General features: G+C 49.0%; 2 protein-coding genes and 1 pseudogene across 3 annotated transcripts; all 3 read right to left on the bottom strand.

Annotated features, from left to right (window-relative positions):
- Positions 1–589: 589 nt before the first annotated feature.
- LOC135628417 (non-functional NADPH-dependent codeinone reductase 2-like) lies at positions 590–3,055 on the bottom strand. 2 transcript variants are annotated; one of them, XM_065135052.1, is made up of 4 exons: positions 2,667–3,055; positions 1,708–1,948; positions 1,203–1,382; positions 590–994 (listed from the first exon to the last, which is right to left on the bottom strand). In XM_065135052.1, the coding sequence occupies exons 1-4, from the start codon at positions 2,975–2,977 to the stop codon at positions 770–772; spliced, it is 957 nt and encodes a 318-aa protein (XP_064991124.1). In that variant the 5' UTR covers positions 2,978–3,055; the 3' UTR covers positions 590–769. The 2 variants fall into 2 exon arrangements, with proteins under 2 accessions (XP_064991124.1, XP_064991125.1); XM_065135053.1 differs by having other exon boundaries at positions 1,708–1,897.
- Positions 3,056–7,513: 4,458 nt separating this feature from the next.
- Positions 7,514–9,207, bottom strand: LOC103995020 (non-functional NADPH-dependent codeinone reductase 2-like). Its single transcript, XM_065135683.1, has 4 exons — positions 8,876–9,207; positions 8,463–8,703; positions 8,059–8,238; positions 7,514–7,934 (listed from the first exon to the last, which is right to left on the bottom strand). The coding sequence occupies exons 1-4, from the start codon at positions 9,190–9,192 to the stop codon at positions 7,710–7,712; spliced, it is 963 nt and encodes a 320-aa protein (XP_064991755.1). The 5' UTR covers positions 9,193–9,207; the 3' UTR covers positions 7,514–7,709.
- A 6,162-nt stretch (positions 9,208–15,369) lies between these two features.
- Positions 15,370–16,989, bottom strand: LOC135628632 (non-functional NADPH-dependent codeinone reductase 2-like; annotated as a pseudogene).
- Positions 16,990–25,828: the final 8,839 nt, after the last annotated feature.

Here is a 25,828-nt window from a genome sequence, read left to right as displayed (position 1 = left end):
CGGTTCGTTATAATCACACTGGGGAGTTCGCACTGGCTCCATGTTCCTGTAATGCTCGCTGTTGGTCCGGGTTACGTCTGTATTGTTATGCTTTTCTTGTTGAATTATTAGTTTGATCACATTGGCGAGCTAGGTCATGAAATACTTGTTTCGGCAATTGGTCGAACTGATAGGAACGGTACATAGATATGTATTGTTCGATATCACTGATGATAATAATGATTGATATACCAATCATTTTATCCTTGCTAGATCTGACCACCATTTTAAGTTTATGGTGTGACTCCATGTTTGCTTCTTGATTCTAATTAGGTACCATAGATGATGTGAGTTACTGCGGTTGTGATATGCATATCATTGATGATGTATGTTACCGGATGCAACTGCCTTGCCCTGCCTAATATGTCCATTAGTTAGAGAAAAACCTTTTAATTTGATACAATGTTCGCTTGCCATGAAATTGGCGACCCCAGAATGATCTATAGAAGTTTATTAACAACAGAGGTTGTATCCATTCTGATATTTGTTTAGCTCAAATAAAGAAAAGATACTTAGATAGATAGTTAAATTTCATGGTAGCAATCAAATATCTTCAAAAACAGTTGTCATTGACAGTAGACAACAAGATGAGTCGTGATCACACAAAATTCATTCAAAATTTTGGAATGACATACAAGAATGGTAGGCATTAGCTATGACAATTGTAAATGTAAATTGGCAATTTGGGGATGACATGCATCCTTCACTATGTTTCATGATGCTGTGTAATCTACACATCACCATCCCAAAATTCAGCATGAGACTTGTACAAACCATTGGGTGATATAAATGGGTGAACCAGAATGAGCCTTTTCTGTGGTACTAGGCTCAATCTTTCCTTGTCCTCCTCTTTCAGATGCCAGTCAAATATCTCCATGTTCTCTTTGAGCCTTTCCTTGTTAAAACTTTTCACTACAATGCTCCCACCTTGCTCGACGCCCCACCTTAAGCATACCTGTCCATATATCAAACAATTTGTTAGATTCTACTGACACACTTGACTTGAAACATACCTGAAAAATTTTGAATTGATCAAGAATATGATGTGTATAGCAATAAGGATTCTGTATAAGTATCTCAATTAAAATTTTGTGCATATATGATGCCAAGATATAGTCAAGCAAAGCTTTTTACTTGCACAGAGAATGAAGTAATGTAGTTACCTGGGCTCTGCTTTTTCCCGTAGACTGAGCAATTCTTTTGACCTCTTCACATTCCAACACATCATTACTCCCCCAAAAGACTCCAATTGCACCTAGCAAAGAATATGCAGTTACATGGATTCCCTTCTCTGAGCAGAAGTCTCGTAGTTTTCTTTGCTGCCAAATAGGATTTATTTCCACCTATCACAAGAATGGCAAATATTAGCACTACACCATGGCCACATACTAACTATTTGAGATCCTTGCAGGAAAAGAGTGTGACCGTTGTCAAGGCATTGTCTGAGGTAAGTCAAAGGTGCACATTCTTGCCCCTACGAGCAGAATTATTGTTTCTGGGAGCACTACTTTTAACATTTGAGGATGCTGAACTTTGGGATCTTTCCTTATATCATATTTCACCATATATAACTTTCTTTTTAAAAAAAATGGTTGGCACTTTCAATTTCACATCTAACAAGAAAAAGTAGATGTTCTTGAGGAATGAGTAGATGGAGTTATGACTTACCTGGTTCACAGCAGGTGGAATTTTTGCATGACTAAGTAGGTCAGCTAGCTTCCTGCATGTGAAGTTGCTAACTCCGATAGATTTAGCTAAACCAAGACTTTGACATTTCTCCATTGCTTCCCACACAGTTGGCATGTCCAAGGGAATCATGTCCTCGCTGGTGAATATTATTTGTTTGTCACCTTTTAATCTAACAGGGAAGTGGATAAGATACAGATCGATGTACTCCAAACCCAAAGTCCTACAAAATCATTTAAAAGACAGTGACATTATAATCCAATCATTCATGATAGACTTCTCTTTTTCTTCTTTACCAACACTTATGATTACTAATTTTTTTGTGTCAGAAATAATTGTCTCTTTGATCAAGAAGAATTAATTATTGAGATGGTTTTTCTACCTTTTCTTTTTCTTGACAATCCTCTTACATTTGTTAGGGTGTTGTTCTTAAGAATCCTAAGGATAAAAGAGAACCATCATGCTAAACGATCAAGAGACAGACTTAACATTGTTTTGGACAAAAGCATACTCCTCTTATGATCTCTCACCATCAGCCACTAGATTTTTACTGCTGAAAAAACCAGAATTATTCTGTCAACGTTTCATCAAGATGTAGCTACGAAAATATGATCTTTTTATTTCTGAAAAAATAGCCTTTGTGTTAAGTAGCTGGGATCTGCTTTATCTATATAATATTCAGCCACCTATGTAATCTGTGTACTATTGTTTAAAGTTTATTAATGTGTAATTCCACATTCTTAACCTTTAACCATGATCAATATGTCATGTTATTCATTTAAACTTAGATTGGGCTGCCCATATTCTTCTGTTAAATTCCATGATAAACCCGAGCTGACACCCAAAACAGAGATACATATAAGTATATATACTCATTCCTTGAAAGTTCTGATCATATGAATATATTTTTCGTTCATGCATCAAATGCTTTATATGTATACCTGAGAGACTCTTGCAGTGCAGGGACAACGCGGTCAGCGTGCATGTCGGTGCACCACAGTTTGGTGGTGACGAAGAGCTCGTCGCGGCTCCTGATGAGCCCTCTTTCCAGGGCAGTCGCTATGGCCTGGCCAACAGCCCGCTCCGACCCGTAGATGCTGGCGGTGTCGAAGTGGCGGTAGCCGAGCTCGATGGCGTCAATCACCGCCGACGTCATGATCTCGTCGGGCGGCACCGGGTATGTGGCCGTCCCCATGCCGAGAACCGGCATCCTCCTCCCTGAACTCAGCACAACCTGCTGCATTACCGCCATCTTCTGCCGCTTGCCGGAGAGGGGCGGGGAGAGAAGCAAAACTAGTCGTTCTCGTCGTTAGATGCAGATCTGGTAAAACATCGATACACCGAAGCAACAATTATACAAATCCTGAGGATTGGATAATATAATTATACAATGTTTATTTTTTTAAAAAAAATATTATTATTATTATTTTAAGTTCATTAATGGTGAAACAGTATGGAGGAAGGATGAATGACGCGTTCAAAACCACTAGACGGTCGTCCGGGGGACTTTTTCTTCAACGGCGGTATTTTTATATATTTTCATGCAAGATGCATTTTGAGTTTTTTCCAAATACATTTTCCAACTATCTCTCTTAAATATCAACTTGGTCTCGTATAGTGCCAGTCCTTGTCGGATTCTTCTAGCCGCCTAGTGTGACGGTGTCAGCGCACATTCTTCCTCGCTCTTGAGGTAACATTTCAATTAAAAGTTTTATTCGTGGATATAGCTCAATAATTCTTAATAGTTTAAAAATATATATTTCATCAAGCAGTTTATACTCAATTTTATAAGAATCAGAATGAAAATTTAAATTTTATTGAAATTAAAATTAGAATTTAAATTATTGATAATTATCTCGATTAATGTATGCTTAGTAACCTGAAAAAGACGAACTTAAAATTCATGTACTTTTTTTTCGCCATACTTTAAGTCGGTTGTCCTTTCTCTAAGTTTGTGCCTCTTAGAGCACACTTGGCTTTCCCATGGATTATTCGGCATTGATGATAAGCTACTCCCTCCCATAGGTGTATCCTTATATTCTGGATATGATGTGTTAAAATCCATCAATCAGGGATAGGTCTACAGGGATGCGATTCATTCACACTAACCTCTACTTGAATAAATTATATAAAAATGTATTAAAAAACCTTTTATTTGTATGACTTTCTGAGAACCCTTTGAATCATTCGTTCAAAACGGTTCCCAAAAACATGAAGCTTTATTCACCTATGAAATTTAATATGACCTCACGTATTCCCACGACGACATATCACAAAATAAAAAATAAAGTGATTTGATCTTGCGAATCACAAAAAAATGTATTTTAATGTCATCAACGTAATTTGTCGCTCGTTGGAATTCCTATGTTTAATTTAATCCACTAAGCTTTTGTTTTGTTCAGTCATGCATGTAATTTCTAATGCGGACGGCATTAAAATATTTGCATTTTCTCCTCTTGTTGAGAGTGGTCTCCAGTCGTAGTCTCCACGGAGTCGGCATTACAATATTTCTAATGCGGAGTCGGAGTAGTGCTTGCACGTACCGTGACTTTGATATCGTTTTCTTTTCTCATGTGTTCTGTATTTCTTTTAAACCTTAACCCACAGAGTCGTCTCCTCCTCCCACTTCAGCTATCCATCTCTATTTCGATTATAGTTGCAAGTAGTAACCGTATGTGCTGATGTTCAATTAGCTATATTTGCATTCAGTTTGGGGTATATTTCGTCCATCATTATTGGTTTATCTTCTTTACCTGACCAGATTGTATTAACCTGAATTCATGTGCCATCATCCGAATTAAAAACTTGCGATCTGACTTGGTAGGAAATCCAAGACGCCGGCACATGACCGAGGAGGTTTTGAATCGTATCCAACTACAATCCCTACAATCTTAGTCAATACTCCAACTATGCCAATGATTTTTATTGGACTCTCGTGGGATTCCTTTCGATCTATGATTTGAAACCCAAACAGCCAACAAGTCAGCCAACTCACTCAATCTCTCTCAACATTGAATTTGGTGATGCACATTGATATTGTATTTAGCAGCATAAGCTTACCTGTTTCTACATTTTCCATTGCCCATAGCATGCTCAAAAGATGTTGTCACATAGCATCGATCGAGCTGAAATCAGTGCCGCACAGATATCGGAAAGACTTTTTATGGCACAATCCACTTTCAGTAAAAGACAAATTCCAAATATTAAAAATTAAAATTTAGCTAATCCTAATTAGATTTCATCTTAGTCTATTATCTCCAGTCTCTTTTTCTTAGAAGGATAACAAATGAGATCATGGATATACATTGACTGTTTTTATTTTTTATTGATCTCTGTATAGATAATGAAAGTGAACTATTGATATCATTTGATTCATGTTAATTTTTATATGGGTTTAAATTAATTTTAGATAGATTTTTAAAATACCATGACATTGGAAGCGGTTGCCAAATCTCAGCCGGAAGTTTCTTTTATAAACTTTTAGGTCAAACCCTTTTCATTTAATGATATAATATCGATTTTAGGTCATTTTGAGCACGGTAATGAGAATTTACAATGTCATTCATATTGGAGAGAATGATGTGTTGGATATAATTTTTAAGCCTTAAAAATTTCTGAAAAATATATTTTTGGTGGTTACATAATGAAAGTATAGGTTTACAATAGTTTATATTTCCAAATAGGCTGTATTGGAGTTAGATCAGGCTTAATTTAGTTTATATGTATTTATGGTTTTTGTACATATCTATTCTTTCAGAGTTTGGAAATAGCCTATTCACAACAACAATGGATCATTTCTCATTTCTCGCTACGCTTAGCATCTAGTTTAAGTCAAGACTAATATAAATTATAAGATATTCTTAGTGTTTGTATCAGCAACTGATGAACACAAAATAAAATATATTCATTTGGGAGCTTGGACATCAATTGTGGACAAAATTGATCTCTTCATATCCCTTAAAAGTTGATAAATTTGTTATTTATCTATCATGTACACCTACTATTTAACTTGAAATTAACGAGTGCAGGGAAATTTTGATGCGCAAGACTTGATGATGCTATTGATGCTTTCTTTTGGGAACGGAACACGGTTCAACACAACCCGTGATGACCGAGTGAATGGACAAATTGGTGAGCAGTGTAAGATATGTTAACAAACTTGCATAGCCGTGGCCGACGTGTCATGGCTGGGTTCGATTATCATGTCCAGGATTGTACCGACGATTAAGCCTTCGTTGGATCGGGTTGAGCTCGGGGTTGACTCCGGATGTGACTCTTGGGTGTGCTATCTACTTTGTCATCGCTAGACTCCTGCACACTGGCCTAGGTCGGGAGGAGGGGTTTCTCGACTTTGTTCCTCTGAAGATTAAGTCAGTATCGAGTGAAGTTTCTGTAGAAGGATCCTCTTGGTGATTGCTGATCGATTTGTGTGAAACAGCATCGCACGATGCCGTCCCAAGCTTTTCGGAGTGACCTTCGACGGTTTGGCGTTGTTAGTAAACAAAAGTACCGTGGCTGATGAGTCAGCACGGTTAGGCCCATGTGCCGACATTGGGAACTTCTGGTGGAATATGTGGATTGATGGGGTGGCTGCACCCCTCGAGCGCCTCTAGCAAGGGTTGAGGCGGTGGGATCGGGCGAGTCTTCGGAAGCGGTTGGGGGTTAGCACTCCAAAGCCAACCGACCCGAGAGCCGCTTATGGCGAGATGCGTTCCCTCATCCCCTGGACAGTTGGTGATCTTCCTTGCAGCATGGGCACCTCCTTGAGATGGGAGATGCGAGTTGGCGCTAGTCAAGGTCCTAACCACTGGACTGCCCTCTTCTGCATATTAGATGGTGACTTTGGGGCGATGACACTCGCAACTTGGTAGCGATTGCCTCCCTACAAAATGGCCTTCGTCGGGTGAGTCCTGACTTTGGCCCCTATAATGAGCAAGTTAGATCGGTTCCGATTCCCCCCCTTCATTTCTTTCTTTCTTTTTTTTCTACTCTGGTTGGGATCGGCCTGGGTATTTATACCTGCATGCGAAAGTCAGTCGTGCCTTAGTTCAGCCTGGCCGCTGATCCTCGCAGATGGTGTCTTTGGGGGTGCTTGAGTGGCATCAGGCAGCTCCGTCGCCAAAATAGATGGCACCGCCTCGGGCTCTTGGGGTGGTCAGGTCGCACAGTTATACAGTTGAAACTTGACGTGGCGTGCACCCCATGGTTTTGGTGGCGTGTGGCATTGCGATCGTGATGTGGTTGATGTTTGTTGGTGATTCACCTAGGGCCAAAACATGCCCTATCAGGCGCTTTGCCATGTGGCTTCGGACGGTGCGGAAAGGGACGACCATCATCCCGAGTCTGAATTGTCATGCCCGACGTGACGCCCTATCTCAGTCCCGAGGCTCCATGTCCGATGTGATTGCTGACCACGTCCATAAGGGCGATACCAAAATATGCCCTATCAAAATACTCGCAATGTTTCCTGTTTGGAAAACTATCATATGAGATAGGGAAACACAATCGCAAGTTAGGGTTGCTTTGATGACCGACGAGGAGTTATTCTACTTCGGGAATGCTTCGCTGATCGAGGAAGCAACCGATCAACTATCCACCGGTCTCTTCTCATCTCTTACCTCTGTCAGTCTTTTTCTTCTCTTCGTCTTCGTTTCTTGCATCCGGATTTATCTGCTATTGCTTTATGCTTAATCTCTTCGTTGTAGTTCTTATTCTTTGCTAACTTAGGTTTAACCATCCACTTGACAATGACTTAACTGCTATATGCTTTAGAATTGCTAACACTAGCTAGCAAGGAAACTGGAACTGTGCATATATCGTTCGAACCATAAGAAATTTGGCATGCAATGCAACAACAGAAACCATATATGCCTATTGTAAAGGCAAACCAGTCTTCGAATTCCGTATTAAAACAGAGACTTATATGACATCTCTGGGAATGGCATGCATGATTCGCTATGTTTCATGGTTCTGTGCTGTGTTATCTACACATCACCATCCCAAAATTCAGCAAGAGACTTGTAGAGACCAGTGGGTGATATAAATGGCTCAGCCAGAATAAGCCTTTTCTGTGGTACTAAGCTCAACCTTTCCTTGTCCTCCTCTTTCAGATGCCAGTCAAATATCTGCATGTTCTCCTTGAGCCTCTCCCCGTTAAAGCTTTTCACTACAACGCTCACACCTTGTTCGACACCCCATCTTAAGCATACCTGTCCATACACCAAACGTTGTGATTGAGATCAGACTCTAAAGATCTATAATTAATTGACGACAAGATTTAGTCGACCAAAGTTTTCTTTCTGCACAGTGAAGGAAGTAATGTAATTTGTTGACCTGGGCTATGCTTTTCCCCATAGACTGAGCAATTCTTTTGACCTCTTCACATTCCATCACTTCATTGGAGCCCCATAGGACTCCAACTGCACCAAGCGGAGAGTATGCACTCACATGAATTCCCTTCTCCGAGCAGAAGCCTCGTAGTTTTCTTTGCTGCCAAAGAGGATTCACCTCCACCTATCACAAGAACGACAACTGTTACTATGACACCATGATCAAGAATGCATTACTTACACTAACCATTTGAGCTCCATGGTTATTTTTGTGACTGTCATCTTAACAATTTGATGATACTGGATACTTGTGCATCGCATTGCAGCATACAATACTTTCACTTTCCTGTTTCATTTCTAACAAGCAAACAAAAAGAAAGGAATGGATTCGATGGAGTTACGACTTACCTGGTTCACAGCAGGTGGAATTCTTGCATGGTTGAGTAGGTCAGCTAGCTTCTTGCATGTGAAGTTGCTCACCCCGATAGATTTAGCTAAACCTAGACTCTGACATTTCTCCATTGCTTCCCACACGGTTGGCATGTCCAAGGGAATTACGTCCTCGCCGGTGAAAACCATTCGTTTCTCACCTTTTAGTCTAACAGGGTGGTGAATAAGATACAGATCGATGTACTCCAATCCCAAAGTCCTACAATCATTCATAAGACAATCGCATTAGCTCACAATCTTCTTTTGTTGCTAAAGGTCAATCCTGGCTTCAATTTATGGCAACTGTCGCAGTCTTCCGTTCTCTGAGCTGTGATTAGTAGTAATATTATCTATGTCATATAAAACATATATCATGTGCATACAATAAATACCTGAGAGACTCTTGCAGTGCAGGGACGACGCGGTCGGCGTGCATGTCGGTGCACCACAGCTTGGTGGTGACGAAGAGCTCGTCGCGGCTGCCGATCAGCCCTCTCTCCAGAGCGGTCGCTATGGCCCGGCCGACGGCCCGCTCCGAGCCGTAGACGCTGGCCGTGTCCAAGTGGCGGTACCCGAGCCCGATGGCGTCGATCACCGCCGTCGTTATGGTTTCGTCGGGCGGCACCGGGTAGGTGGCCGTCCCCATGCCGAGCACCGGCATCCTCCGCCCCGAATTTAACACTACCTGCGGCTCTACGTCCATCTGCATCCCTACGCTGTTCCTATCCAACTTCCACTTGGTTTATAATATGAGGACGCGATAGGAACGGGAAAGCGAGTGGCTTTGGTTTGGCTGAGCCGTATCCACGTCTCACATTTTTCTATAGAAATAAAAATACTTTTTTTTACTATAATTCGCTAGCCATCCATTTGAACTGAGAATTTTCTATAATTATCCACGAAATAAAAATTTTATCTTAGATTTCATGATAACTTCGCATATCTATCATATATGATAAATTTTTACCTATTTCACGTGTTAAGAGTGTGATGACATGGATGACACGTGTTAGGGTGTCAGATGATTGACATTTTAATATTAGATTTTGGATCTTGAGTCAACATGTGACTCATCGTCACCCAATTTAACGCTACATGGTCGAATGTTATCACACTCTGAGTTAAGCCCGAGAATAATATAGCACGAACATAACTCTTTTACTTTGAATATTAGTTTACATTCTCGATATAGAATTACTGAGTTAGATATTATTGATAAAGTTCGACTTGAGACTTACTCGAAGAAAAGGCCTCGATTGAATTCCAATCAGCTTCTACCTCATACAATAAAAATCTGATCTAACACCACGTTTAACTCATCTAGATTGCTGCATTAGATGTTTTAATGCATTGATAAATCATCATTTTTGATCAAATATAGATAAATGGGCATACATAATGACCCATGTAATGGCAAGTTCACACTGGAAGCGGATTTGGGTCAAGCTGGGTCGGCTTAAGTTGGGCTTACTCGAAGAAAAGGTCTCCTTCCGGTCGTCGGCTCCTCTTTGCAGCAGCCGTTCTAGCGGCGGAGCCGACGATAAGTTCGGGCCTGATGAGATGGCCCGTGGCTGATGAGTCAGCACAGTTAGGCCCACGTGCCGTCGGGAATTTCTGGTGGAATATATGGATTGATGGGGTGGCTGCACCCCTCGAGCGCCTCTAGCGAGGGTTGAGGCGGTGGGATCGGGCGAGTCTTCGGAAGCGGCTGGGGGTTAGCACTCCAAAGCCAGCCGACCCAAGCGTCGCTTATGGCGAGATGCGTTCCCTCATCCCCTGGACAGTTGGCGATCTTCCTTGCAACGTGGGCACCTCCTTAAGATGGGAGATGCTGGCTGGCACTGGTCGGGGTCCTAACCGTTGGACCACCCTCTTCTGCATATTAGATGGCGACTTTGGGGCGATGACGCTGGCAGCTTGGTGGCTTTCGCCTCCCTGCAAAACGGCCTTCGTTGGGTGAGTTCCGACTTTGGCCCTCTGATGGCAAGTTAGATCGGTTTCGATTCCCCCCCTTCCTTTCTTTCTTTCTTTTTTTTCTCCTCTGGTTGGGATCGGTCGAGGTATTTATACTTGGGTGCGAGAGTCAATCGTGCCTTGGTTCAGCCTGGCCATTGATCCTCGCGGGGGCGGGACAAACCCTTTGATGAGATGGCGTCTTTTGGGGTGCTTGAGTGGTGTCAGACAGTGCCATCGTCAAAACAGACGACACCACCCCGAGCTCTTAGGGTGGTCAGGTCGCACAGTTATACAGTTGAAACTTGACGTGGTGTGCACCCCATGGTTCTGGTGGCGTGTGGTATTGCGATCGTGACGTGGATGATGTTTGTTGGTGAGGGCCGAGTGTGAGGGTCGAGCGGGTAGATTCGGCTTCGAATTGAGCCTGGGGGTTGAGTTGTGAGCTCGGCTCCGAATTAAGTCCGGGGACCGAGTTGTGAGCTCGGCTCCAAATTGAGTCTAGGGATCGAGTTGTGAGCTCGGCTCCGAATTGAGTCTGGGGACCGAGTTGTGAGCTCGGCTCCGAATTGAGTCTGGGGGCCGAGTTGTGAGCTCGACTCTGAATTGAGTCTAGGGACCGAGTTGTGAGCTCAGCTCCAAATTGAGTCAGGGGACTGAGTTGTGAGCTCAACTCCAAATTAAGTCTGGGGATCGAGTTGTGGGCTCGGCTCCGAATTGAGTTTGGGGATTGAGTTGTAAGCTCGGCTTCAAATTGAGTCTGGGGACCGAGTTATGAGCTCGGCTCCGAATTGAGTCTAGGGACCGAGATGTGGGCTCGGCTCTGAATTGAGTTTGGGGACCGAGTTATGAGCTCAGCTCCGAATTGAGTCTAGGGATCGAGTTGTGGGCTTAGCTCTGAATTAAGTCTGGGGTAGTCCGCGGACTGAATTGTGAGCTCAGCTCCGAATTGGAATCGTGTTTGGGTTGCCAATGGGTCACCAGTTAGGAGCGATCTGGAGCGGCCCAGGTAGGATTCGAGCTTGGGTTGTCGACGGGTCGCCAGTCGGGAGCAATCTAGAGCGGCCCGGGCAGGATTCGAGCTTGAGTTGCCGATGGGTCACTAGTCGAGAGCGATCTAGAGCGGCCCGGACAGGAATCGGGCTTGGGTTGCCAAGGGGTCACCAGTCGGGAGCGATCTGGAGCGACCCAAGCAGGATTCGAATTTGGGTTGCTGACGAGTCGCTAGTCGGGAGCGATCTGGAGTGGCTCGGGTAGGAATCGAACTTGGGTTACCGACGGGTCGCTAGTCGGGAGCGATATGGAGCGGCCCGGGCAGGATTCAAGCTTGGGTTGTCGATGGGTCGCCAGTCAGGAGCAATCTGGAGCGGCCCGGATAGGAATTGGGCTTGGGTTGCCGACGAGTCACCAGTCGAGAGCGATCTGGACTGGCCCAGGTAGGATTCAAGCTTGGGTTGTCGACGGATCGTCAGTCGGGAGCGATCTGGAGCGGCCCGGGCAAGAATCGGGCTTGGGTTGCCAACGGGTCGCCAGTCGGGAGCGATCTGGAGTGGCCTGGGCAAGATTCGAGCTTGGGTTGCCGACGGTCGCTAGTCGGGAGCAATCTGGAGTGACCCGGGCAGGAATCAGGCTTGGGTTGCCGATAGGTCACTAGTCGGGAGAGATTCGGAGTGGCCCGAGCAGGATTCGAGCTTGGGTTGCCGACGGGTCGCCAGTCGGGAGCGATCTGGAGTGGCCCGGGCAGGAATCGAACTTGGGTTGTCGAGTCGTACCTGAACGGCATTGCGCCACATGGCGAGTCAAGCGGATCGTCATGGGGCCTAGCGGGAAACTCCTTTTTGAATGGCGCTTGGCGAGGGGTCTCGGATGATGGGACGCCTCTGGTGGGGAGTCTGAGGCGGGCGAATCTAGCAGATCCGAGGGGTTGTGATGGGTCTTAAATGCTGCGACAGTTGCTCTCCTTGGGAAGCCCTAATCGCCGCCTTGCCGTGGGTTCCACCTATCATATAGTCTCCATCTATGGCGGTTATCATCATTCTTGCAACCAATCCTTTGTTTCATGCTTCGGTTCCTTCCTCACAACCCTGCCGCCCTCTTTGTTTCGATTCTCCGCCCCGGCAACCGGGCTTCTTTCCCGCGACTCCGAGGTCGGGATGTCTTCGTCTTCCTTTTCATCCCCACTTCCCACTCCTTCTCCCTCACCTTCTTCTTCCTCTTCTATGAGCTCCTAGGATGCTATAGTGAGCATCTCCTCGAGTAGCGCCTCTTCAGAGGCCTTAGAGGGTCCCGCCGAGCTTGAGGCCCTTAAGTCTTTGCATGATGTGGACTCGGTGGTAACCGACGACATTCTGAGAGTGCTCCGGGATTGCTACCGCATCCCGGAGTGCTTTGGCCTACACGCCCCTCACTCGGGGCAACGGTCATACGATCGGTTCCCTGGCAGATTTGGTCTGACAGTGGGGGCGCTTGAAGCCGGCCTGTGGTTTCCGGTGCATCCTGTCATTAGGGATTGTCTTCACTTCTGGGGGATTTCCCCATCCCAGGTATCACCCAACTTTTGGCGGTACTTGGTAGCTTTCATCTGGGAGTGTCAGGGGGCGGGGATTGAATCGTCCCGGCCTCTCTTTATGGCTTGCTTCCGCCTAGGGAAGGGACTAGGCAGATATTACTTGATCGCTCGTAGTGGTTTCAAGATTAGTGGCGCCCCCTCCAACAACAAAGGTTGGAAGAGGTGCTTCTTCTTCGTCATTTGCGCTCAAGAGTGGGGCTTTAGTACCGGGTGGGCCATTCGGTCCATCGATAACTCCCTCCCGTCGCTCTCTGCTGGTGATACGACGCCGGTGGACCGTCTAAGGGGTATCCTGTCCTCTTCTTGAGTAATAACAGAGATGATCGAGGAGTGGACGGTTGGAGCTGAGCTGAGCCCCACCACCAGGGGTATGCCCATCCGCATATAATGGCTTATTCGTTCATTCCATGCTGTCTAACCGCTACCTGTTCTTGTAGAAATGGTGGACCTTCGATCAGTGAAGAAGACGGCCAGCACCAGGGTCGTCGAGACGTCGAAGAGGGAAGGCTCCGAAGGCGTGATTGTCCCGCTGGAGGGGACGTCGAAGAGGGCGCTGGCATCACCGGCAACGGAGCGCCCTCCCAAGAAGACGAAACTGGCAATTCGAAAGATGTCGGTCAGTCGAGCCACTTGCTCGAGCACCTCGCTGGCATCACCCGAGGCCCCTGCCCAAGGAGAGGGCTCGGCGAGTAAGAATGGGAAGGGGTCGGCTGGGTCATCCGGTAGCGACCCTTCCAAGAGGGGGTCGGCATGCCCCCTGCCGGTGCTGGAATTGTGTCACATCTTCTCCTGGCCCAAGGGCGGGTAGTTCTAAACTCAACTGATGGTCGTCCTCCCGATCGAGGAGCCGGGAGCCCCTTACATCGCCCGGTGGTCGACCCTAAAGGTCGACAGTCGACCCTGGAGCGATGGGGAGACTGCCTAGGAGTTCGTTCGAGGGGCGCTGCACCCCTCGTTGGCTAAAGACCTGTACAGCTCCGGTTCGGAGGTGCTGGTGGAGCGAGCGGCCAAGTCGCTCGTCTGGGTAAGAGATGGCCTCCCCTTTTCTCCACTTCCTTCCTTCGTAGATGTTGATCATGATTTCCATGCAGAGCCTGCACTACGGGATGGCACTGATCGATCGGATTCTTGACGTCGGGCGGGCGATCGGGCGTCAGATGGATCTTGATGATGCCCTCTGGAAGGTGAACCTAGAGCTGCGGGCCAAGGGGGGTGCGGAGGCGATCGTCGCAGCTGAGGAGCGCGCCACGGTGTTGGAGGGGGAGGTAGCTCGTTTGAAGACCGAGCTGGAAGAAAGCCGGTCAAACGTCCGTTCTTTGGATGATGAGCTGTTGTCCCTCTCCCAGGACGTCGAGGCCGCTAAGGCGATAGCTCGAGCCGTCGAGGAGGTGCTCGAGGAGGAGCGGCTGGGTTCGAGCGTGGCTTGGTGAGGTCGAGCCAGGTCACGTACGAGTATGGGTATCGGGTGGCCTTTGCTCGTTTTCGGATGAAGTACTCGGACCTCGACCTGGAGTCGAATCCATTTGTTGACAACCTTGTGGACCAGGACGTCGACATGCCGGCGAACGTCCCCTTTGATGATGGGCCGCCGACTCCTCCCTTGAGCTATGGGTTGCATCCCCTCACCTTTTGAGTTTTGTTTTGTTTTGTTTTTTTTCTTTTTGTTCGGCTGGGCTTGAGGCCGAGTCAGCCGACCGTTGTATGTACCTCCTTTTTAATCAAGAAGCAATTTTATTTTTGGGAACTCTGGCTTATTCTTCTCCCCGATCGTGGATGTGCTGGCTTATATAAACTTCCTATGTCCCAACCAACTCCTCCCCCCTCAATGGTAGAATTTCTTTAGGTTCGCGACATTCCATGTCCTCGGAAGGGGACTTCCCTCCATAGTTTCGAGTCAGTAAGTCCCTTCTCGTACCATATCGTAGACTCGGTAGGGACCTTCTCGATTAGGTGCAAGTTTTCTCTTTGCCCAGGTCGGGTCGCTTACTTCTGCTCTTCGGAGGACGAGGTCTCTGACCTGGATCGGCCTCGGACGGACCCTTTGGTTGTATATCCGAGCGGTCACCTTCTTGTATGCTAGGGCGCGCAGGTGTGCATTGGCCCTTCTCTCCTCAAGGAGGTCCAAGTTAGCCCGTAATCCTTCCTCTGAGTGCTCTCGGTCGTACTTGGAGGTGCATAAGGTCGGGAATACCATCTCGGGCGGAAGGATTGCCTCAGTTCTGAATGCCAAGCTGAATGGGGACTCCCCTGAGGCGGTTTTGGGAGTTGTTAGAATTGCTAACACTAGCTAGCAAGGAAACTGGAACTGTGCATATATCGTTCGAACCATAAGAAATTTGGCATGACATGCAACAACAGAAACCATATATGCCTATTGTAAAGGCAAACCAGTCTTCGAATTCCGTATTAAAACAGAGGCTTACATGACATCTCTCGGAATGGCATGCATGATTCGCTAAGTTTCATGGTTCTGTGCTGTGTTATCTACACATCACCATCCCAAAATTCAGCATGAGACTTGTAGAAACCAGTGGGTGATATAAATGGCTCAACCAGAATAAGCCTTTTCTGTGGTACTAAGCTCAACCTTTCCTTGTCCTCCTCTTTCAGATGCCAGTCAAATATCTGCATGTTCTCCTTGAGCCTCTCCCCGTTAAAGCTTTTCACCACAACGCTCACACCTTGTTCGACACCCCATCTTAAGCATACCTGTCCATACACCAAACGATGTGATTGAGATCAGACTCTAAAGATCTATAACTAATTGACGACAAGATTTATTCGACCAAAGTTTTCTTTCTGCACAGTGAAGGAAGTAATGTAATTTGTTGACCTGGGCTATGCTTTTCCCCACAGACTGAGCAATTCTTTTGACCTCTTCACATTCCATCACTTCATTGGAGCCCCAAAAGACTCCAACCGCACCAAGCGGAGAGTATGCACTCACATGAATTCCCTTCTCCGAGCAGAAGTCTCGTAGTTTTCTTTGCTGCCAAATAGGATTCACCTCCACCTATCACAAGAACGACAACTGTTACTATGACACCATGATCAAGAATGCATTACTTACACTAACCATTTGCGCTCCATGGTTATTTTTGTGACTGTCATCTTAACAATTTGATGATACAGGATACTTGTGCATCGCATTGCAGCATACAATACTTTCACTTTCCTGTTTCATTTCTAACAAGCAAACAAAAAGAAAGGAATGGATTCGATGGAGTTACGACTTACCTGGTTCACAGCAGGTGGAATTCTTGCATGGTTGAGTAGGTCAGCTAGCTTCTTGCATGTGAAGTTGCTCACCCCGATAGATTTAGCTAAACCTAGACTCTGACATTTCTCCATTGCTTCCCACACGGTTGACATGTCCAAGGGAATTATGTCCTCGCTGGTGAAAACCATTCGTTTCTCACCTTTTAGTCTAACAGGGTAGTGGATAAGATACAGATCGATGTACTCCAATCCCAAAGTCCTACAATCATTCATAAGACAATCGCATTAGCTCACAATCTTCTTTTGTTGCTAAAGGTCAATCCTGGCTTCAATTTATGGCAACTGTCGCAGTCTTCCGTTCTCTGAGCTGTGATTAGTAGTAATATTATCTATGTCATATAAAACATATATCATGTGCATACAATAAATACCTGAGAGACTTGCAGTGCAGGGACGACGCGGTCGGCGTGCATGTCGGTGCACCACAGCTTGGTGGTGACGAAGAGCTCGTCGCGGCTGCCGATCAGCCCTCTCTCCAGAGCGGTCGCTATGGCCCGGCCGACGGCCCGCTCCGAGCCGTAGACGCTGGCCGTGTCCAAGTGGCGGTACCCGAGCCCGATGGCGTCGATCACCGCCGTCGTTATGGTTTCGTCGGGCGGCACCGGGTAGGTGGCCGTCCCCATGCCGAGCACCGGCATCCTCCGCCCCGAATTTAACACTACCTGCGGCTCTACCTCCATCTGCATCTCTACGCTGTTCCTATCCAACTTCCACTTGGTTTATAATATGAGGACGCGATAGGAACGGGAAAAGCGAGTGGCTTTGGTTTGGCTGAGCCGTATCCACGTCTCACATTTTTCTATAGAAATAAAAATACTTTTTTTTTCTATAATTCGCTAGCCATCCATTTGAACTGAGAATTTTCTATAATTATCCACGAAATAAAAATTTTATCTTAGATTTCATGATAACTTCGCATATCTATCATATATGATAATTTTTTACCTATTTCACGTGTTAGAAGTGTGATGACATGGATGACACGTGTTAGGGTGTCAGATGATTGACATTTTAATATTAGATTTTGGATCTCGAGTCAACATGTGACTCATCATCACCCAATTTAACGCTACATGGTCGAATGTTATCACACTCCGAGCTAAGCCCGAGAATAATATAGCACGAACATAACTCTTTTACTTTGAATATTAGTTTACATTCTCGATACAGAATTACTGAGTTAGAAGTTGTTGATAAAGTTCTACTTGAGACTTACTTGAAGAAAAGGCCTCGATTGAATTCCAATCAGCTTCTACCTCATACAATAAAAATCTGATCTAACACCACGTTTAACTCATCTAGATTGCTGCATTAGATGTTTTAATGCATTGATAAATCATCATTTTTGATCAAATATAGATAAATGGGCATACATACTGACCCATGTAATGGCAAGTTCACACTGGAAGCGGATTTGGGTCAGGCTGGGTCGGCTTAAGTTGGGCTTACTCGCTTAGGCCGTGGCCCGTGGTGCCTCTTGGTGGACGGACCCAACCCAACCTAAGTCACGTTAAACCCATTTCTCCACCCGTAAAACCCTAGTCGGCCTTCGTTGCCTCGCCCCGCAGGCCATGGCGCTCGACTCCCTCCGCATTCGCCGCGCCGTCGCCCTCTCGTCCGCCGTCCTCAGACATGGCCGCTTCTTCTCGGCGATCCACGCCTCTCCTTCCCCTCCCTCCGTTCCCTTCCTCGCCGCCGTTTCCCCTGTCCCCTTCGGGGACCCTAGCCTCCAACGACCTTACTCCTTGATCCCATCCCTCTCCTTCCGGTCGTCGGCTCCTCTTTGCAGCAGCCGTTCTAGCGGCGGAGCCGACGATAAGTTCGGGCCTGATGAGATGGCCCGTGGCTGATGAGTCAGCACAGTTAGGCCCACGTGCTGACGTCGGGAATTTCTGGAGGAATATATGGATTGATGGGGTGGCTGCACCCCTCGAGCGCCTCTAGCAAGGGTTGAGGCGGTGGGATCGGGCGAGTCTTCGGAAGCGGCTGGGGGTTAGCACTCCAAAGCCAGCCGACCCGAGCGCCGCTTATGGCGAGATGCGTTCCCTCATCCCCTGGAAAGTTGGCGATCTTCCTTGCAACGTGGGCACCTCCTTGAGATGGGAGATGCTGGCTGGCACTGGTCGGGGTCCTAACCGCTGGACCACCCTTTTCTGCATATTAGATGGCGACTTTGGGGCGATGACGCTGGCAGCTTGGTGGCGTTTGCCTCCCTGCAAAACGGCCTTCGTTGGGTGAGTCCCGACTTTGGCCCTCTCATGGCAAGTTAGATCGGTTTCGATTCCCCCCTTCCTTCCTTTCTTTCTTTTTTTTTCTCCTCTGGTTGGTATCGGTCGGGGTATTTATACCTGGGTGCGAGAGTCAATCGTGCCTTGGTTCAGCCTAGCCATTGATCCTCGCGGGGGCGGGACAAACCGTCTCATGAGATGGCGTCTTTGGGGGTGCTTGAGTGCTTGAGTGGCGGACAGCGCCATCGCCAAAACAGACGACACCACCCCGGGCTCTTGGGGTGGTCAGGTCGTATAGTTATACAGTTGAAACTTGACGTGGTGTGCACCCCATGGTTCTGGTGGCGTGTGGTATTGTGATCGTGACGTGGATGATGTTTGTTGGTGAGGGTCGAGCGGGTAGATTCGGCTTCGAATTGAGTCTGGAGGTTGAGCTGTGAGCTCGGCTCCGAATGAAGTCCGGGGACCGAGTTGTGAGCTCGGCTCCAAATTGAGTCTAGGGACCGAGTTGTGAGCTCGGCTCCGAATTGAGTTTGGGGACCGAGCTCGGCTCCAAATTGAGTCTAGGGATCGAGTTGTGAGCTCGGCTCCGAATTGAGTCTGGGGACCGAGTTGTGAGCTCGACTCTGAATTAAGTCTAGGGACCGAGTTGTGAGCTCAGCTCCAAATTGAGTCAGGGGACTGAGTTGTGAGCTCAGCTCCAAATTAAGTCTGGGGATCGAGTTATGGGCTCGGCTCCGAATTGAGTTTGGGGATTGAGTTGTAAGCTTGGCTTCAAATTGAGTCTGGGGATCGAGTTATGAGCTCGGCTTCGAATTGAGTCTAGGGATCGAGATGTGGGCTCGGCTCTGAATTGAGTTTGGGGACCAAGTTATGAGCTCGGCTTCGAATTGAGTCTAGGGATCGAGTTGTGGGCTCAACTCTGAATTAAGTCTGGGGTAGTCCGTGGACCGAATTGTGAGCTCAGCTCCGAATTGGAATCGTGTTTGGGTTGCCGATGGGTCACCAGTTGGGAGCGATCTGGAGCGGCCTGGGTAGGATTCGAGCTTGGGTTGCCAACAGGTCGCCAGTCGGGAGCAATCTAGATCGGCCCGGGCAGGATTCGAGCTTGAGTTGCCGATGGGTCGCCAGTCGAGAGCGATCTAGAGCGGCCCGGACAGGAATCGAGCTTGGGTTGCCAAGGGGTCGCCAGTCGGGAGCGATCTGGAGCGACCCAAGCAGGATTCGAGTTTGGGTTGCTGACGGGTCGCCAGTTGGGAGCGATCTGGAGTGGCTCGGGTAGGAATCGAACTTGGGTTGCCAACGGGTCGCTAGTTGGGAGCGATATGGAGCGGCTCGGGCAGGATTCAAGCTTGGGTTGTCGATGGGTCGTCAGTCAGGAGCAATCTGGAGCGGCCCGGATAGGAATTGGGCTTGGGTTGCCGACGAGTCGCCAGTCGAGAGCGATCTGGAGTGGCCCAGGCAGGATTCGAGCTTGGGTTGCCGACGGATCGTCAGTCGAGAGCGATCTGGAACGGCCCGAGCAATAATCGGGCTTGGGTTGCTAACGGGTCGCCAGTCAAGAGCGATCTGGAGTGGCCCGAGCAAGATTCGAGCTTGGGTTGCCGACGGGTCACTAGTCGGGAGCGATCTGGAGCGGCCCGGGCAGGAATCAGGCTTGGGTTGCCGACAGGTCACTAGTCGGGAGCGATTCAGAGCGGCCCGAGCAGGATTCGAGCTTGGGTTGTCGACGGGTCGCCAGTCGGGAGCGATCTGGAGTGGCCCGGGCAGGAATCGAACTTGGGTTGCCGAGTCGTACCTGAACGGCATTGCGCCACGTGGCGAGTCAAGCGGATCGTCATGGGGCCTAGCGGGAAACTCCTTTTTGAATGGCGCTTGGCGAGGGGTCTCGGGTGATGGGACGCCTCTGGTGGGGAGTCCGAGACGGGCGAATTTGGCGGATCCGAGGGGTTGTGATGGGTCTTAAATGCTGCGACTGTTGCTCTCCTTGGGAAGCCCTAATCGTCGCCTTGTCGTGGGTTCCACCTATCATATAGTCTCCATCTAGGGCGGTTATCATCATTCTTGCAACCAGTCCTTTGTTTCGTGCTTCGGTTCCTTCCTCACAACCTCGTCGCCCTCTTTGTTTCGATTATCCGCCTCGGCAACCGGGCTTCTTTCCCGCGACTCCGAGGTCGGGATGTCTTCGTCTTCCTTTTCATCCCCACTTCCCACTCCTTCTCCCTCACCTTCTTCTTCCCCTTCTGTGAGCTCCTGGGATGCTATAGTGAGCATCTCCTCGAGTAGCGCCTCTTCAGAGGCCTTAGAGGGTCTCGTCGAGCTTGAGGCCCTTAAGTCTTTGCATGATGTGGACTCGGTGGTAACCGACGACATTCTGAGAGTGCTCCGGGATCGCTACCGCATCCCGGAGTGCTTCGGCCTACACGCCCCTCACTCGGGGCAATGGTCATACGATCGGTTCCCTAGCAGATTTGGTCTGACAGTGGGGGCGCTTGAAGCCGGCCTGTGGTTTCCGGTGCATGCTGTCATTAGGGATTGTCTTCACTTCTGGGGGATTTCCCCATCCCAGGTATCACCCAACTTTTGGCGGTACTTGGTAGTTTTCATCTGGGAGTGTTAGGGGGCGGGGATTGAATCGTCCCGGCCTCTCTTTATGGCTTGCTTCCGCCTAGGGAAGGTACCAGGCGGATATTACTTGATCGCTCGTAGTGGTTTCAAGATTAGTGGCGCCCCCTCCAACAACAAAGGTTGGAAGAGGTGCTTCTTCTTCGTCATTTGCGCTCAAGAGTGGGGCTTTAGTACCGGGTGGGCCATTCGGTCCATCGATAACTCCCTCCCATCGCTCTCTGCTGGTGATACGACACCGGTGGACCGTCTAAGGGGTATCCTGTCCTCTTCTCGGGTAATAACAGAGATGATCGAGGAGTGGACGGTTGGAGCTGAGCTGAGCCCCACCACCAGGGGTATGCCCATCCGCATACAATGGCTTATTCGTTCATTCCATGCTGTTTAACCGCTACCTGTTCTTGTAGAAATGGTGGACCTTCGATCAATGAAGAAGACGGCCAGCACCAGGGCCGTCGAGACGTCGAAGAGTGAAGGCTCCGAAGGCGTGATTGTCCCGCTGGAGGGGACGTCGAAGAGGGCGCTGGCATCACCGGCAACGGAGCGCCCTCCCAAGAAGACGAAACTGGCAGTTCGAAAGATGTCGGTCAGTCGAGCCACTTGCTCGAGCACCTCGCTGGCATCACCCGAGGCCCCTGCCCAAAGAGAGGGGTCGACGAGTAAGAATGGGAAGGGGTCGGTCGGGTCATCCGGTAGCGACCCTTCCAAGAGGGGGTCGGCATGCCCCCTGCCGGTGCTGGAATTGTGTCTCCTGGCCCAAGGGCGGGTAGTTCTAAACTCAACTGATGGCCGTCCTCTCGATCGAGGAGCCGGGAGCCCCTTACACCGCCCGGTGGTCGACCCTGGAGCGATGGGGAGACCGCCTAGGAGTTCATTCGAGGGGCGTTGCACCCCTCGTTGGCTAAAGACCTGTACAGCTCCGGTTCGGAGGTGCTGGTGGAGCGAGCGGCCAAGTCGCTCGTCTGGGTAAGAGATGGCCTCCCCTTTTCTCCACTTCCTTCCTTCGTAGATGTTGATCATGATTTCCATGCAGAGCTTGCACTACGGGATGACACTGATCGATCGGGTTCTTGATGTCGGGCGGGCGATCGAGCGTCAGATGGATCTTGATGATGCCCTCTGGAAGGTGAACCTGGAGCTGCGGGCCAAGGGGGGTGTGGAGGCGATCGTCGCAGCTGAGGAGCGCGCCACGATGTTGGAGGGGGAGGTAGCTCGTTTGAAGACCGAGCTGGAAGAAAGCCGGTCAAATGTCCGTTCTTTGGATGATGAGCTGCTGTCCCTCTCCTAGGACGTCGAGGCCGCTAAGGCGATAGCCCGGGCCGTCGAGGAGGTGCTCGAGGAGGAGCGGCTGGGTACAAAGCGTCCGCCGGGTTCGAGCGTGGCTTTGTGAGGTCGAGCCAGGTCACGTACGAGTATATGGGTATCGGGTGGCCTTTGCTCGTTTTTAGACGAAGTACCCGGACCTCGACCTGGAGTCGAATCCATTTGTTGACAACCCTGTGGACCAGGACGTCGACATGCCGACGAACGTCCCCTTTGATGATGGGCCGCCGACTCCTCCCTTGAGCTATGGGTTGCATCCCCTCACCTTTTGAGTTTTGTTTTTGTTTTTTTTCTTTTTGTCCGGCTGGGCTTGAGGCCGAGTCAGTCGACCGTTGTATGTACCTCCTTTTTAATCAAGAAGCAATTTTATTTTTGGGAACTCTGGCTTATTCTTCTCCCCGATCGTGGATGTGCTGGCTTATATAAACTTCCTGTGTCCCGACCAACTCCTCCCACCTCAAGGGTAGAATTTCTTTAGGTTCGCGACATTCCATGTCCTCGGGAGGGGACTTCCCTTCATAGTTTCGAGTCGGTAAGTCCCTTCTCGTACCATATCGTAGACTCGGTAGGGGCCTTCTCGGTTAGGTGCAAGTTTTCTCTTTGCCCAGGTCGGGTCGCTTACTTCTGCTCTTCGGAGGACGAGGTCTCTGACCTGGATCGACCTCGGACGGACCCTTTGGTTGTATATCCGAGCGGTCGCCTTCTTGTATGCTAGGGCGCACAGGTGTGCATTGGCCCTTCTCTCCTCAAGGAGGTCCAAGTTAGCCCGTAATCCTTCCTCTAAGTGCTCTCGGTCGTAGTTGGAGGTGCGTAAGGTCGGGAATACCATCTCGGGCGGAAGGACTACCTCAGTTCTGAACGCCAAGCTGAATGGGGACTCCCCCGAGGCGGTTTTGGGAGTTGTTCGCATTGCCCATAGGACACTGGGGAGCTCATCCACCCAGGCCCCATGCACGTCTGAAATTCTTCTCTTGAGGCCTTCAAGTGTTGCTCGATTCATCACTTCGGTCTGACCATTGGTTTGGGGTGTGTGACCGAGTTGAACTTCAACTAGATTTCGTACGAATGGCAATAAGCCCTAAATTTAGTGTTGTTGAACCGAGTCCCGTTGTCGACGATTATAGCCCTTGGGATCCCGAACCGGGTGATGATATTCTTCCACGTGAAATTCTGTACGTGCTTCTCGGTGATGGAGGCCAAGGGTTCGGCCTCGACCCACTTCGTGAAGTACTCGACCCTGACTATGAGGAAGCGTCGCTGACCCGACGCCGAGGGGAAAGGCCCGAGGAGATCGAGCCCCCATTGGGCGAAGGGCCAGGCCATGTCTATCGGAGTCAGAGTGACTGCCGGCTGGTGTGGCAGTCGGGCGTGCCGCTGGCACTGCGGGCACTGTCGCACATATGTCATGGCATCCTGGCGCATGGTCGGCCAATAGTACCCTTGCCGGAGGGTTTTGAAGGCCAAGGTCCGCCCCCCAACATGCTCCCCACAAATCCCCTCGTGGAGCTCGGCGAGGATGGTTTCGGCCTCCGATGGCGTGAGGCGGCGTAGGAGAGGTTGAGAGAAAGCCCTTTGGTACGATCTTTCATCGATGATGTAGTACCAGGCTTGAGCTCGCCTCAACCGTTTCGCAGTCGCTAGATCATCGGGCTCTTTCCCGCCCGTCTTATAGTGGAGGATCTCCTCTACCCAATTCGGAGGTAGATTTATTTCGACGACCTCGCGAGCTGCCATGGTCAGGAGCGCCATGGACTCAATGGCTGGGATTGACCCAGGGGTGTGGGTGGAGGCTGATTTGGCCAGTGCATCGGCCCGCTCGTTCTGCGCTCGAGGTATTCTGGTGATTGAAAGGTGGTTAAAATGGTGGACGAGCCGCTTTACCTCAATTAGGTATTGTTGGTGAACAAATGTGATGTGACTGATGAGTCAGCACGACTAGGCCCACATGTCGACGTCGGGAACCTCTAGTAGAATTATTGAGTTGATGAAGTGGTTACGCCCTTCAAATGTCTCGGGCGCCGGTTGAGGTGGCAAGGTCGACCTGAGCCTCGCAGCGGACCAGCACTCCAAAGTCGGCTGATATGAGCGTTGTTCGTGGGAAGATGTATCCTCTCACCCCCTCGATTGGTTGGGGATCTTCCTTGTGACGTGGAAGCCTCATAGAGATGGGAGATGTGGGCTAACATTAGTCGGGTCCAACTCGTTAGGCCACCCTCCTCTGCATATCGGGTGACGTCTTTGGGATGAAGGTATTCGTGGCTTGGCGGCGATCGCCTCCCTGCAAAACGGCCCTCGTCGGGTAAGTCTCAACTTTGGCCCCTTCGACGAGCAAGTCAAATTCGTCCTGAATCTCCTCCCTTTTTCTTTTTCTCTTTCCTTCCCTTTTCGATCAGGTCGGGGGTATTTATACCTGCGTGCGGGAATTGGTCGGGCCTTGGTCCGGCATGGCCGAACACGACATGAACCTACTAAGCGCTATCAACCTTCCGGCAAGTCATTGTACTTCTTTGGCCGAGCTAGGGGAGTGCATGTCGGTAATGGCATGAACCTTCTCCAGGTTGGCGTCTATTCCCGTTGGTGAATGATGAAGTCAAGTAACTTCCCCGAGCTGGCCCCGAAGACGCACTTGGCTGGGTTCAAACGCATGTTGAACTGCCTAAGCATCTGGAACGTTTCTGCCAGGTTGGCCAAATGCGTTCCTGCAACCTTGCTTTTTACAATCATGTCATCTATGTATACCTTCATGTTCCTCCTGAGCTGGTGTTTGAAAAGTTTATCGACCATTCTTTGGTAGGTCGCGCTAGTGTTCTTCAAGCCAAAGGGCATCACCTAGTAACAATACGCCCCTTGGTTGGTGACGAAGGCAGTATCTTCTCGTTCTTGAGTCGCCATCTGGATTTGGTTGTAGCCGGAGAATGCATCCAGGAACATAAGGCATTCATGGCCAGCGGTGGCATCAACCAGTTGGTCTATCCTGGGGAGCGGATAGCAATCCTTGGGATATGCCCAGTTGAGATCGGTATAACCAATACACATTCTCCAACTTCCATTAGGCTTCTTGACGAGGACTACATTGGACAACCACCGGGGGTACTTAACCTCGGTGACAAACCCGACCTTTATGAGGCGATCAACCTCATCTCGGATCACCCTCTGCCAGTCGGGGGCAAACCTTCTTAGTTTTTGCTTTACCGGCCGCACCTCAGGGTTGACGTCGAGCCGGTGTTGTGCCACCTTTAAGTCGATCCCAAGCATCTCTTTGGGGGACCATGCAAATATGTCGGCGTTCTCCTTCAGGAAGTCGACAAGGTGGAGTTGGTTCGCTTTAAGGAGCGTAGTCCCGACTCTAACGGTCTAGTCGGGTTGGC

The sequence above is a fragment of the Musa acuminata genome, chromosome BXJ3-1, assembly GCF_036884655.1.
Source record: "Musa acuminata AAA Group cultivar baxijiao chromosome BXJ3-1, Cavendish_Baxijiao_AAA, whole genome shotgun sequence".
Lineage (NCBI taxonomy): Eukaryota > Viridiplantae > Streptophyta > Magnoliopsida > Zingiberales > Musaceae > Musa > Musa acuminata.
The sequence above is the reverse complement of the archived record's forward strand: the minus strand, read 5'-3'. Positions and strand labels throughout refer to the sequence as shown.